The sequence below is a fragment of the Euleptes europaea genome, chromosome 18, assembly GCF_029931775.1.
Source record: "Euleptes europaea isolate rEulEur1 chromosome 18, rEulEur1.hap1, whole genome shotgun sequence".
NCBI lineage: Eukaryota > Metazoa > Chordata > Lepidosauria > Squamata > Sphaerodactylidae > Euleptes > Euleptes europaea.
Window position 1 is genome coordinate 14,987,489 of NC_079329.1, and position 13,320 is coordinate 15,000,808.

Genomic DNA, 13,320 nt, shown 5'->3' on the forward strand with positions numbered 1-13,320 from the left:
ACAAAACAGGGTGGGGGGCTCAATGTTGCTGTGCCCCCAGCATCCCAAAACTATGGGATTGTTTATAAAACTGAATCCAGTTCAGAGTTGGACCATCTTTTCTCATCTTAAATTCTGCAGCGGGCTTGTCCGAGTTTGCCCTCTTTCCCGCTCATTTCCCCAGACCAATCGATTATCTACTTGTTAAATTACCCTTTCAGGAAATCCTACCGTTGAAGGTGACATTTTATTCCCATCCTACAGCAGCTCGTCTTTCTATTCAGGGAGGGGGGCCTCAGATTCTCTCTTACAACCCTCCAGCCCGGATATAAACAGCCCACCCACCCCCTAAATGAAAGTGAAGGAAACCCTGTGCAGTTCCATCCTCCTTCCCCTTTGTCTTCCAAGACAGTTATTCGAGGGGTTGGGGGAGCAAAGTGAAAGAAAATGTTCTGGAAGGTGAAAACACCACTGGCAAAAAAAAGGGGGGGGGGAAGAGGATGATACTCCTGCTTCGTGCTCATTTAGAAATTAGGTTTATTAACTGGATTTCTTGTGTAGGAGTGAAGGAAGGAGGGAATTTGTTACTGAGGAAACAGCTTACCGTGTTTCATTTAGAACTGCGCGTTCGTGCTTGGAAAAAGGGTACCCTCTGCCACCATGCAGCGCAGGACGGGAGAAGCACCTCTTGTCCCAATTCTCCTTCCCATATGAGGATTTCAAACCACCAGTGCCCGGCACCACGTGGAACCCAGCAATCCTGCAGCCCAACAGAGTGGGAAGCCCCAAATGCCGGGAAGTCAACCCTCCACAGACCTCTTGGGCCACGGATCCACCACCCAAGACGCTCTGCGACACAGCACAGAACAGGAGAACAGGGACCAGCTTAAGGGAGGCGGGAAGTACAGCTTCCCACCCACCCACTCATCACTTGTTTCAGGAAACAGTGTACTAGCTGCTGAGGAGAGGGGTAGGGGAAGGGACCCTCTCCGCAGATCGTGAAACTCTTCCCTCTCTCTGTAAAGGCTACATGGGAAGTCGGCGGGGCTAACCGGGGCAGCTTTTTCAAGGTGGATGCCAATGAAGCAGCACGTAAATCAAGAGGTGTGTAGGTCCCCCATCCCAGGATCCCTTTCAGAGGGGACACAATCCAAGCCTTTGAATCGCCAGTGTCCACCGCGCCACAAAGGATTCCGGGGCGTTCCACGGCACAGCCACTTAGGATGGAAGTAAAATCTCAGGCCAACTCTGTAGGGCAAAGGGGCACAGGAGGAGCCGCGCTGGATTTGATGACAATCCGCTTTTCACCTACCCACCCCACCCAATGTCCCCATTGTCAAGTTTCAGATGGTTACATGGATGGGGCTCTGGAGATGGTCAGGAAGGTCTGGCAAGTCTGGTCCGATGGAGGACTCTCTCAAATGGATCTTCTGGTGGTAGATCATACTGTGCCTCCGCCTGAACCGTACCCCGCACTCCCCGCACTGATACGGCCTCTCTCCGGTGTGGATTCTCAGGTGCCGAGTTAGATGAGACTGACGGCCAAACCTTTTCCCACACTCGATACAAGGATACGGTCTCTCCCCGGTGTGGGTTATCCGGTGCCGAGTCAGGTGAGACTGCCGGCTAAACGTTTTCCCGCACTCAGCACAGGGATACACCTTGCTTCCCAAGTGGGTTTTCTGATGCCTCGTAAGCGCGTAGAGGTCGTGGAATATTTTCCCGCATTCCATGCAGTGATACGATTGCTTTTCAGTGTGGGTTCGCTGGTGTGCGGCAAGCTCCGAGGGCCATATGAAGCCTTTCCCGCACTCTGTGCAGAAATAACGCTTTTCACCCGTGTGGATTCTCTGGTGTGTGGCGAGCTCCGACGGCCACCGGAAGGCTTTGCCACACTCGCCACAAACGTGGCGTTTCTCGGCGGAGTTGGCTCCCAGGTACGCAGTGAGATGTGGCGGCTGACCGTTGCTATTCCTGCAATCTGCAACGAGAGGAAAGTTGTCTCCGGTGTGGGTTCTCTGGTGCGCAGCCAGCTCTGACGGCCACTGGAATCCTTTCCCACACTCCGCACAGAGGTAGTGTTTGTTTTTGTTATGGGTTTTCTGGTGCGCGGCGAGCTCAGATGGCCATCGGAATCCTTTCCCACACTCCGGGCAGAGGTGGGGCTTCTTGACCGTGTGGGTTTTTACAACCTCGACAGCGGGAGGGGTTTTCTCGCCCATGAACATACTCTGGTGGCCCGAGAGTTCTGACGGCCACTGGAACAACGTCTCAGGATCCAAGGCATAATGTGGCTGCTCGCCCGTGTGGATCAGCTGGTGGATCGCCAGTTCCGTCGGCCACCGGAACCTCTTGCCACATTCAGTACAAAGGTGGCATTCTTCACCCATGTGAGTTTTCTGGTGCCGAGTGAGGTGAGAAGATCGGCCAAACTGCTTCCCGCACTCATCACAGTGATAGGATTTCGGCCTAGTGTGGACTTTTTGGTGTAGTGCAAGCTCTGACTGGCACCGGAACCGTTTTCCGCATTCGATACAGGGGTGGCGTTTCTCTCTCACGCGGATCCTCTTAGGGACTAAGTGCTGCATTGTTCCATTGAGCCGTTCTCCAAATTCAAACCGGGGGTCTGCTCGGCTGGGGGTCCTGGCACCTGTTTTGGAGATGGGGTGGGAGAGAAATTCACGTGTTTCACACATACAAATTCACGAAAAGGAGCCATTCACATCACTTGCAAACAGGATTGAATCTAACCCAGCTCCTGTTTGACAGAACAACTTTGGTTCCAAGAAACGGCAGTGTGTCCCTTTGTGTTTCTGTGGGGCAGTCTCATCATACTATGGGGTTTAGATTTTTACACTGCTGTAAAGAGTCACGGTAGACAATGATTCATGGTTTTGGCAACTCTACACTCCACAAAGATCTCATCTTCATTCACCTGAGACAGGCTGATTCACCCTGCCAGCTGACCTGGTGGTGTCCCCCTACTTGCCTTAGAGGATAGCTTTGCTTTCACAACCCTGATCCTGGACCAGTCGCCCTTCATCGGCCTTGCCTACCTCCCAGGTTGTTGTGAAGGTGAAGTGGGGGTGGTGTGGAGGGAGATGCCCTCTGGGCTTCGTCGAAAGGGAGAGTCAGATATAAGCGCTCTAGAACAAAGCAGCGGTGGCTGCTGTTACCACGTTTGCCCTGATGTGTGCTCAGGGGAGGGGCTGTGGTTCAGTGGTAGAGCCTTTGCTTGGCATGCAGAAGGCCCCAGGTTCAATCCCCGGCATCTCCAGTTAAAGGGACTAGGCAAGTAGGTGATGCGAAAGACCTCTGCCTGAGACCCTGGAGAGCCGCTGCCGGTCTGAGAAGACAATACTGACTTTGATGGACCAAGGGTCTGATTCAGTATAAAGCAGCTTCATGTGTGTTCATGTGTTCAACCCACCTGAGCCTCCTTCATCTGCTGAAGAATCCCACGTTGCCTCGGTGTCAGAAGAACCTGCACGGGGAGAGGAAGAACCAGGCCTGATTGTAACTCAAGGAACAGTTAAGGACATGCCAAGAAGGGTAAAACGCATGGATCCCTCCTCCCTGAGTCACCCTCATCAAAAAAAATGACAATAGCCTTGTGCAGGCCCGTTGCAAGCAGTCATAGGAAACTGAGTTTCCTCACGGTTCTTGGGTGCAGATGTGGCCATTACAGACTATGAAAAGGAAGTATTTTTAAAATTCTCAGGGAAGGGGCATTTTTTGAGGTAGAGTCACCAAATTTGCAGCGTGGCTGCAAGGGACTCTCCTTGCATGCATCACAAAGTTAGGTAAAGTTTGGGCCAGGGGGTCTAATTTGATGGGGTCCCAAAGGGGTTGACCCCCTCCTCCATAGAAAAGCATTGTAAACTTTAGCATGCTTTTCTATGGAGGAGGGGGCGACCCCTTTGGGGGCCCATAAAATTGGACCCCCTGTCCCAAACTTTACCAAACTTTGGGATTCATGCAAGGAGAGTCCCTTGCAGCTACCCTGAAAATTTGGTGACTCTACCTTGAAAAACAGCCCCCGGGGCTCCTTAAAAAATGCCGTCTATACTATAATAGACCCGAATAATTCGGGAAACCTGGAAATAAAGCCGAATACCTATTTACCGGTACAAATATTCGGCTTATTTTGAGTTTACTGGAAACATTTGGGCCCAATAAACCCAAACCCGAAATTTACTGAATTATTGGGTGTGTTTTTTTGCATAGCCCTAGTTTGAATAAAATGGGGAAATAAAACGGGAAACACTGCAATACATCAGTGTGGGTAGGGAATGATGTCATCTAGATTCTTTGTAATGACTGAGTGATTCAGTGCAAACCTAATCAGACTTAAGTTTACTTAAGTCAATGGGCTGAGAAGAGTATCACTCTGCTCAGGATGGCACTTAGCCTGTTTAGGATTTGATACCTGGATTGTTTTCTACTCTGCCAAGACCCTCAAATAATAGGACGGGAGTAATAAACTAATGTGAGCCCCGTGGTGCAGAGTGGTAAGCTGCAGTACTGCAGTCCAAGCTCTGCTCACGACCTGAGTTCAATCCAGACGGAACTCGGTTTCAGGTAGCCGGCTCAAGGTCGACTCAGCCTTCCATCCTTCCGAGGACTGTCAAATGAGGACCCAGCATGCTGGGGGTAAAGGGAAGATGACTGGGGAAGGCACTGTCAAACCACCCCGCAAACAAAGTCTGCCTAGTAAACGTCGGGATGTGACATCACCCCATGGGTCAGGAATGACCCGACCCGGTGCTTGCACAGGGGACCTTTACCTTTACCTAATAAACTAATAAATAAATGAACTACTAAATTTTTTAAAAGGCCCTTTGAGCACCAAAAGGAAAGCAGCTCCTGGTGGATGGGCTCAGGAATTAACCATGACTAAGAACATCAATAAAGGAAGCCACAGCCTTCAATTTGCAAGATCTGAGCAAGGCTGTCAAAGATAGGACATTTCGGAGGACTTTCATTCATAGGGTCGCCATGAGTCAGAAGCGACTTGACGGCACTTAACACACACACAAGAACATTAGATGCTCACCCAGCAAGCAAATGTCTATGTCGTCCCTCTGCTCCGCCTCCAGGCAGGTCTCTCCCTGCTCGGCATCCGAGAGGGGCTGGTCCTCTTCAGGAAAATTCACCACCACTTCCTCGAAGAGGTCTGAATCCTGCGGGGACAAGCAAAAAGCCGCAGCCATTAACGGAACGTCGCTCAAAAGTCATCTTGTCTCCCGGGTCTCCCCTATTCTCCCAGGTTGGATGCTGGAAAGGAGTTGGCTCTTGCAGCCTTTACAAACAACACAACATGGGGCAGGAACTACAAACAGTTTAGAACAGTGGTTCCCAAACTTTTCGGGCCACCGCCCCCTTGGTTGCACAAACTCAACCCCAGCACCCCCTACCCTACCCTATAAAAAGCATTATTCAAAACAGGGGTTTGCGTAACACACTAAAGAAGAACAATAAAATTGCAAAACAGTTAACAATGAATTTAACATCTATTCAAAATCAAATTAAAACTTTTTAGTTGAAATTTATTCAACAAAACCGATGAACTTGATCCAGTGGTCCCAGCTCTTCAAAGTCTGGAAAAAAATTCTGATAGTTTCCACCAAATTTGCCAGCATGGTGCCGTAGCTTGATCTGTTGTAAATTAGTGAACGACACAGTTGAAGGGGCCCACGTGTAGTGCCCCCCTGCTGCCCTCTTGCCTTAGTGCCCCCTTAGGTAATCCGACCGCCCCCCAGGAGGTGGTACTGCCCACTTTGGGAACCACTGGTTTAGAGGATGGCTCTACTCACTGTTGCCGAATGTGTAATTTGTATATGAAGTGTTGTAGATTTAAAAACAAAATAAGTCAGAGCCGTCAGGGCACTGTAGCAAGGAAGGTGCAGAGTGAAGGATGCAGAACTAACCATGTTTCACACTGCGGCCTCTGTTGATTCGATTGGATTTTCTGCTAATCCTTCCCTACCCAACTACCAGCAGTTGGGAATAGTCTCCATCTACCCTGCATGGATAGGAGCCCCGTGGCGCAGAGTGATAAGCTGCAGTACTACAATCCAAGCTCTGCTCACGACCATAGTTCGATCCCGACAGAAGTCGGTTTCAGGTAGCCGGCTCAAGGTTGACTCAGCCTTCCATCCTTCCGAAGTTGGTCAAATGAGGACCCAGCTTACTGGGGGTAAAGGGAAGACGACTGGGGAAGGCCCTGGCAAACCACCCCGTAAACACAGTCTGCCTAGGAAACATCGGGATGTGACGACGCTCCATGGGTCAGGAATGACCCAGTGCTTGCACAGGGGACCTTTACCTTTTTACCCTGCACGGACTGATTTTCTCTTTGGTGGTCTACTGTACCATTTCCCAACCTGTGGGGTGGGACCCAAGAGTGGGTCACAAAGCCCCTGCCCTTTCCATTGCTCTCTTCTGTACCTTGGAAACCGAGACCTGGCAGTATCTTCCATGTCATCCATAAATTGGTCTTTTTCCCCCTACTGCATATACATGTCGATCAAGTAAAACATGTTCCGATGGTCACTAGAGTGAGTGAGAATCTTAGGGGGGGATTAGAGGGAATAATGGAGAAGGAGAGGGCGGTCAAAGGCTGGAATGTAACCTCCGTATGCAAAGGCTAGGTATGTCAGAATGTCACTTGCTTGGGGTTCAAGAGCCAGCGTGGTGTAGTGGTTAAAAGCACTGGTTTGGAGCGGTGGAGTTTGATCTGGAGAATTTGATTCCCCACTCCTCCGCATGAGCTGCGGAGGCTAATCTGGTGAACTGGATTTGTCTCCCCACTCCTACACACGAAGCCAGCTGGGTGACCTTGGGTCACAGCTCTCACCTACCTCACAGGGTGTCTGTTGTGGGGAGGAGAGGGGAAGGTGATTGTAAGCTGGTTTGAGTCTCCCTTAAGTGGTAGAGAAAGTCGGCATATAAAAACCAACTCTTCTTCTTCTCCACGATGGGGGCAGCGGCACCCTTTGTACGAACATCCTTGGTTAGCTACTGTACAAAATGGAATGTTGAATTAGGTCATAGTTTGCCTAGGGCCCCAAAAAACCTTGGGCCGGCCCTGGATGGGTCACATACCAAGTAAGTTTGGACTTGGGGGAGTCAACACACCAAAAAGGCTGGATTCTGCTGCGCTATTGTTTCAAAGTGGCCTCTGTTTACAACATCCCTGCCGTTCTGTTGCTTGTAAGTATAAATTGGCTGTGGATGAACCTTTCACGCATCTGATGAAGGGAGCTCTGACACATTAGCAAGCTTACGACAGAATACATTTTGATTAGCCTATAAGGTGCCACTGGACCTTAATGTGATTCAAATGTAAAGGGGCCATTCTCTAGCCCAGGAGTGTCAAACTCATTTGTTACGAGAGCCGGATATGACCTAAATGTCACTTGGTCGGCCGAGCTATGCCTCGCCAGCCCAGATCGAGAGTGGGGGGTGGGGGGTAGGGGATGGCTGCCTCAGCTGGCTGGATAAGAGCTCTCAAGGGGCCAGATCCGGCCCCCGGGGACGTATGCGTGACACCCCTCCTCTACCCTAAATTGTTGGGGAGTAGGAATTAGGGAAAAGACTGCAATCCAGCCAGGTACGGAACTTGTGACCTTCTGCATGCTAAGCAGCTGTGTTACCACTGGGCCCCGCTCAAGGTGACTGGGGACCGCAGTATAAATGAAGTAAAATAAATAATAATAAATAAAATGCCCTGGCCTGAATGGGTGCGGCAGGCAAAACAAAACAAAACCTTCTACTCTACTGAAAAGTTACAAAATAACTCCCCCCTATATAGGGGAAAGATGTTGGAAAACATCTTTGAAGAATGTAGAAGCCCTAACTATTGACAGCTCTAAGTTGAGGACTAGCCACTTGATTCTTCCTTGGATCTTTAAGCTCATCTCCACCTAAACATTAGGAAGAACTTTCTGACAGTGAGGGCTGTTCGACGGTGGAATGCGCTGCCTCAGAGGGTGGTGGAGTCCCCGTCTTTGAAGGTCTTTAAGCAGAGGCTAGATGGCCATCGCAGAGTGGTAAGCTGCAGTACTGCAGTCCAAGCTCTGCTCACGACCTGCGTTCAATCCCGACGGAAGTTGGTTTCAGGTAGCCGGCTCAAGGTTGACTCAGCCTTCCATTCTTCCGAGGTCGGTCAAATGAGGACCCAGCTTGCTGGGGGTAAAGGAAAGATGACTGGGGAAGGCACTGGCAAACCACCCTGTAAACAAAATCTGCCTAGAAAACGTCGGGATGTGACGTCACTCCATGGGTCAGGAATGACCCGGTGCTTGCAAAGGGGACCTTTACCTTTACCTAGATGGCCATCTGTCGGGAGTGCTTTGATTGTGGGATCCTGCATGGAGGGGGGAAGGGTTGGGGTCACTGGGGATGTGGGGGGAGGCAGTTGTTAGTTTCCTGCATTGTGCAGGGGGTTGGACTAGATGACCCTAGTGGTCCTTTCCAATTCTATGATTCTATGATTCATCCAGGCCTACTGACTGCCCCTAAGCCTCTCCCCCCTCCCACCCACCCCCACAGCAGTAGCTAGCAAGCTCCGGCTGTGCCGTCCAATGGTCAGGGAAAGGATGCAGATGAAAGGACTGCCAGGGGGGAAACATATAGAAGAAGCAACAGCTGCCTCAGTTCCCAAAGCTGCAGCGAGTGTGAAAGCACAGAAGGAATTTCCAGGTGTCCAGCCAGAAACGAGACACCTCTCCATTTTTAGAATGCTTATGCACTTAGTGCAACCAAACACCTGTCCGCTTGCTTTTAAGTGTAGGGGCGGGGGGGGGGGGATTCCTCTCCCACAAAAAAGAAAAAAGAAAAAAAGAATAGGCTGAGAGCGGAGGTAATTTTGACAGAGCTAAAATCCAAATCGATGAGTACTACAGAACTCTGGAAGGATTAGGACAGGGGTGTCGAACTCAATTGTTACGAGGGCCAGATAGGACATAAAACGTCACTTGGTCGGGCTGGGCCAGATTGAGATGGGGGGGTGGCTGCCTCGGCTGCCTCGTGGGCCGGATAAGAGCTCTCAAGGGGCCGGATCCGGCCCCCGGGCCTTATGTTTGACACCCCTTGATTGGAATCTCTTGGCTTCACAATTTGGAAGTCAGAAGCGGATAGTCATCCACAAACCCTCTTTCCCATCTCTTTCCTCTAAGACCCCCCCTAAATAAAATCAAGCCAGTGGCACCGTTCCGGATAACATTCTGATTTCTGCACAATTTCTGATTTCAACTTGGCTTTCTGCGGGAAATCTGAGGAGCTTTCATGCAAGCCGAGTGCTACACCGGATCGCTTCTGCCTCAAGCTGGGAGTGGACATTTTGTCCACAGCGCTGGCTTGAGGAGAATGCCAGATGGACAGCCGGCTTGGAGGAAAGGGGGGAAAAAAACCTTTGTTTCCAGGCGTGCAAGACTACAACTCCCAGAAACCATTCTGTCATCTTTTCACAGATCAATTGCAAGCTGCCGTATCTCACCCTTTCGGATGCTGATTTGTCCCAGAGTTCACCCCACATTAGACTTGGCTGTTCCTATGAGCGCTCGCATCCACTTTGGATGGATGGATTACTCGGATCTTGTTTTACACTGGCTTCTGCTTGTAACACACAGCCCACACGCACACCGCATACAAAATCAGGCCCAAAGATATCCTCGCGTGTTCTGACTTGCCTAAGCTGACGCTGACATAAATTTAAGATGCAACTTGACACCTGCGAAATTTAGTTCTTCCCCTAGTTCCGAACCCGTTCCCAGTTCTGAGATGAAGGGGCCAGAACTGTACACAGCATTCCAAATACAGCTACACCAGTGGTTCCCAAACTTTTCGGGCCACCGCCCCCTTGGTTCCACAAACTCAACCCCAGCGCCCCCTACCCTATCCAACCACACAGTTGAAGGGGCCCACCTCTAGCACCCCCTGCTGCCCCCTTGCTTTTTAGTGCCCCCCTGGGTAATCTCACCGCCCCCAGGGGGTGGTACTGCCTACTGGGAACCACTGAGCTACACCATAAAGTCATATAAAGCATTATGGTGCCAGGGCTGATTTATTCTCAAATCCCAGTAATTTTTGTCTTTTCCCACTGCTCTTGCCTCACCAAGTTGAAGTTTTCATTTCGCTGTCCACCACAACCCCAAGATCTATTACCTGTTTGATCCAGTTCGGACTCTATCTGCATATGTATGATGGGGAGGGCAATTTCCACATCCTCTCCACATCAAAGGCACAATCCTTACCTTGTCTCAGGCTACAGCCTCCTCCCTCATATCAATTCTCCCTCCTTCCCCAACTAACCATGGTTAATGTTGCAGATGCACTTATCATTACTCTAAGTCATCCCAATAATTTCAAAAGCAAAACTTCCTGAGTGCAATGGACACCCAAAGAACATCTCTGCTAACTTTCGGAAGTGTAACCAAAACACTGTCTCAAACCCAGCAGGGCTCAGGGAGGGGCCGTGGCTCAGTGGTAGAGCATTTGCTTGGCTTGCAAAAGGTCCCAGATTCAGTCCCCGGCATCTCCAGTTAAAGGGACCAGGAAAGTAGGTGATGTGAAAGACCCCTGCCTGAGACCCTGGAGAGCAGCTGCCCGTCTGAGTAGACAATACTGACTTTGATGGACCAAGGTCTGATTCAGTATAAGGCCGCTTCATGAGGCTTGTGTCGGGAAGAGCGGGGTATAAATCGAATAAAATAAAATATGCCAGTAGCCCAGAGTGACAGGTGTCGTAGCAAACTGCACCTACCACTCCCTCCCCTTGCTAGGGCCCCATCCCTTTCATTCCCTACTCCCCTTCAGTCTTGGGGCTATCACGGGACGTGAAGGTCTGGAAAGCCCTCTTACCTGCTCTTCTGATCTCTCCGCTTCTGGCGGCTTTGCCAAGAACTCCTCGGCCAGGGCAACTGCTCGCGCGCAAGTCTCCGGGCTGCATTCCCACACCTGGCTCCGAATCGAAGGAGGGAGAACGGCTAGGAACTGCTCCAGGATCAACACGTCCAGAATCTGCTCCTTGGTGCGGTTCTTGGGCTTCAGCCAATGGTTGCAAAGCTCCCACAGCTGCCCGCAAGCTTTTCGGGGGCCCTCGGTTTCCTTGTAGCAGAACTGCCGGAACCGTCGGCGAGCCGTCTCCAGGACAAAGCCACCTGCTCCTGACACCGATGACCGTGCCCTCCCACCATTCCCTCTGTCCGGGCCGGCAGGGCTGAGGTGGATTTCTCGTTGGCGCTCTTCAATGAAGGTCTCCCTCCACTGGGAGGTGTTCCTCACGGGTTCCAGTGTGGTAGAGAAGGCCTCAGATTCTACTTCAATTGGTTCTGCCTCAGGAATCGTGGGGTCTGGTGGCGGTGGTGGCGCCACCTCTGCAGGTGGAGGCTGTAGCGACTCTGATACCTCTTCCCAATGCACTTCCCATCGCTGGGGCTCTAGGGAGTCAGGTTGTTCCGACTCAGCTGAGGCTGCAGATGCCAGAAGTTCCTCAACACTACCAGCGCATACTACAAGCACAGAATTGTCTCCTTCCTCAGATAGAACTACTGCTTGATGAGGCCCTGATAGACTCTCCTCTTCTTCGTCTTCTACTTCCACCTCTACTTCTTCCACCTCCTCCCCTTCTTCTTCTTCATCTTCTTCTTCATCAATGTCATCATCATCTTCTTCTTCTTCCTCCTCCTCCTCCTCTCCCACAACCACCTCCTCTTCCTCTTCTTGCGCCACCTCCCCGTCTTCTTCAACTTCTACTTCCACTTCCCCTCCCTCCCCCTCCTCCTCTTCTTCCACCTCTTCTTCCTCCTCCTCCTCTTCCTCCTCCTCCTCCTCCTCCTCAATTGTGATTTCTGGATACATCCCCTGCTCGAGCAGCACCTTGAAATGGAGGTCCAAGTCCCCTGATCCCTGCTCAGGTTCTATTTTATCTTCCAAGAGGTAGACGGCCTTGTCCCAGTTGTAGACAGAGGTCTGGCCACCGAGGCCCCAAGTCTCACAGGCAAACATGGTGGGAAATTATCTTCTGCCTCACAGTTTGTGCTCCAGACTAGGTCAGGACATCCAGTGTTTTGGTAGAGCTCCGTCAGTGAGCTGGCTGTATCTTGAGGTCCCTGCATACACCAGGCAACTGCCGCCACCGAGAAGTGTTTATGACGGTGTTTTCTCCCTGAGGGGGAAAAAAAAAGTAGGGCTGTCACCTGATTAAAGAAACCTCAGATTATTAGTCATTTTTGATGAGTTAAATAAACCTGCTTATAATTAAGAACAATTCTTCCAAAGGGAAAGGCATAGTTTCTTAGTTTTTCAATAATGGGCGCATGTTATCATGTGTCTGTGAGAGAAGGGAGAACACCACTTAGAATCACAGAATCATGGAGTTGGAAGGGACCACCAGGGTCATCTAGTCCAACCTGCTGCACAATGCAGGAAATTCACAACTACCTCCCCCACACATACCAAGTGACCCCCTACTCCATGCCCAGAAGATGGCCAAGATGCCCTCCCTCTCATCATCTGCCTAGGGTCATAGAATCAGCATTGCTGATAGATGGCCATCTAGCCTCTTCTTAAAAACCTCCAGGGAAGGAGAGCCCGCCACTTCCCGAGGAAGCCTGTTCCACTGAGGAATCCGCTCTGTTAGAAAATTCTCCCTAATGTCTAGACGGAAAGCACTTCTAAGATTATTCTTACGTTTTTGTGTTACATTAAAAATAGTTAATTAAAAGGTCCTTTCTTAAACTGACGAAAAGGGGTTCAAGTGATTCGCGCTTCAAATACTGCAGTCTTTTAGCGGATGGGGGAAGGATACAGGGGGAGAAAAGTCAAGATCCAACCAGCTTTTCTGCTGGTGGAAAAGGGAGGAGGGATGTTCCCATTGACCACTCCCCAGAAACGCTATGTGAGAATCATCAGATCTGCATGGGGAAAAGCCATGCGGGATGGAGGTGCAGTAAACAGGAGAACTGGGTAAGATTAATGAGAAAGCTGGCTTGATCCAATCCCTTGTCCAGTCACATTTCCCCCAATGATCCCGCTGCAAAAGACCACAGGATTAAACATGGGGTGACTACCATGGGGATCTATGTCCCAGCTTGCTGCTACAAGAAAAAGCGATCACACAGCCAGTGTCATATGAACACATGAAGCTGCCTTACACTGAATCAGACCTTTGGTCCATCAAAGTCAGTATTGTCTACTCAGACCGGCAGCTGCTCTCCAGGGTCTCAGGCAGGCGTCTTTGACATCACCTACTTGCCTAGTCCCTTTAACTGGAGATGCCAGGGATTGAACCTGGGACCTTCTGCACGCCAAGCAGATGCTCTGCCACTGAGGCAT

General features: G+C 50.6%; 1 protein-coding gene across 1 annotated transcript; it reads right to left on the reverse strand.

Moving 5' to 3' along the window:
- Positions 1–1,314: 1,314 nt before the first annotated feature.
- LOC130490456 (zinc finger and SCAN domain-containing protein 2-like) lies at positions 1,315–11,991 on the reverse strand. Its single transcript, XM_056864284.1, has 5 exons — positions 11,843–11,991; positions 10,846–11,482; positions 5,036–5,162; positions 3,410–3,463; positions 1,315–2,629 (listed from the first exon to the last, which is right to left on the reverse strand). The coding sequence occupies exons 1-5, from the start codon at positions 11,989–11,991 to the stop codon at positions 1,323–1,325; spliced, it is 2,274 nt and encodes a 757-aa protein (XP_056720262.1). The 3' UTR covers positions 1,315–1,322.
- Between the last annotated feature and the right edge of the window lie 1,329 nt (positions 11,992–13,320).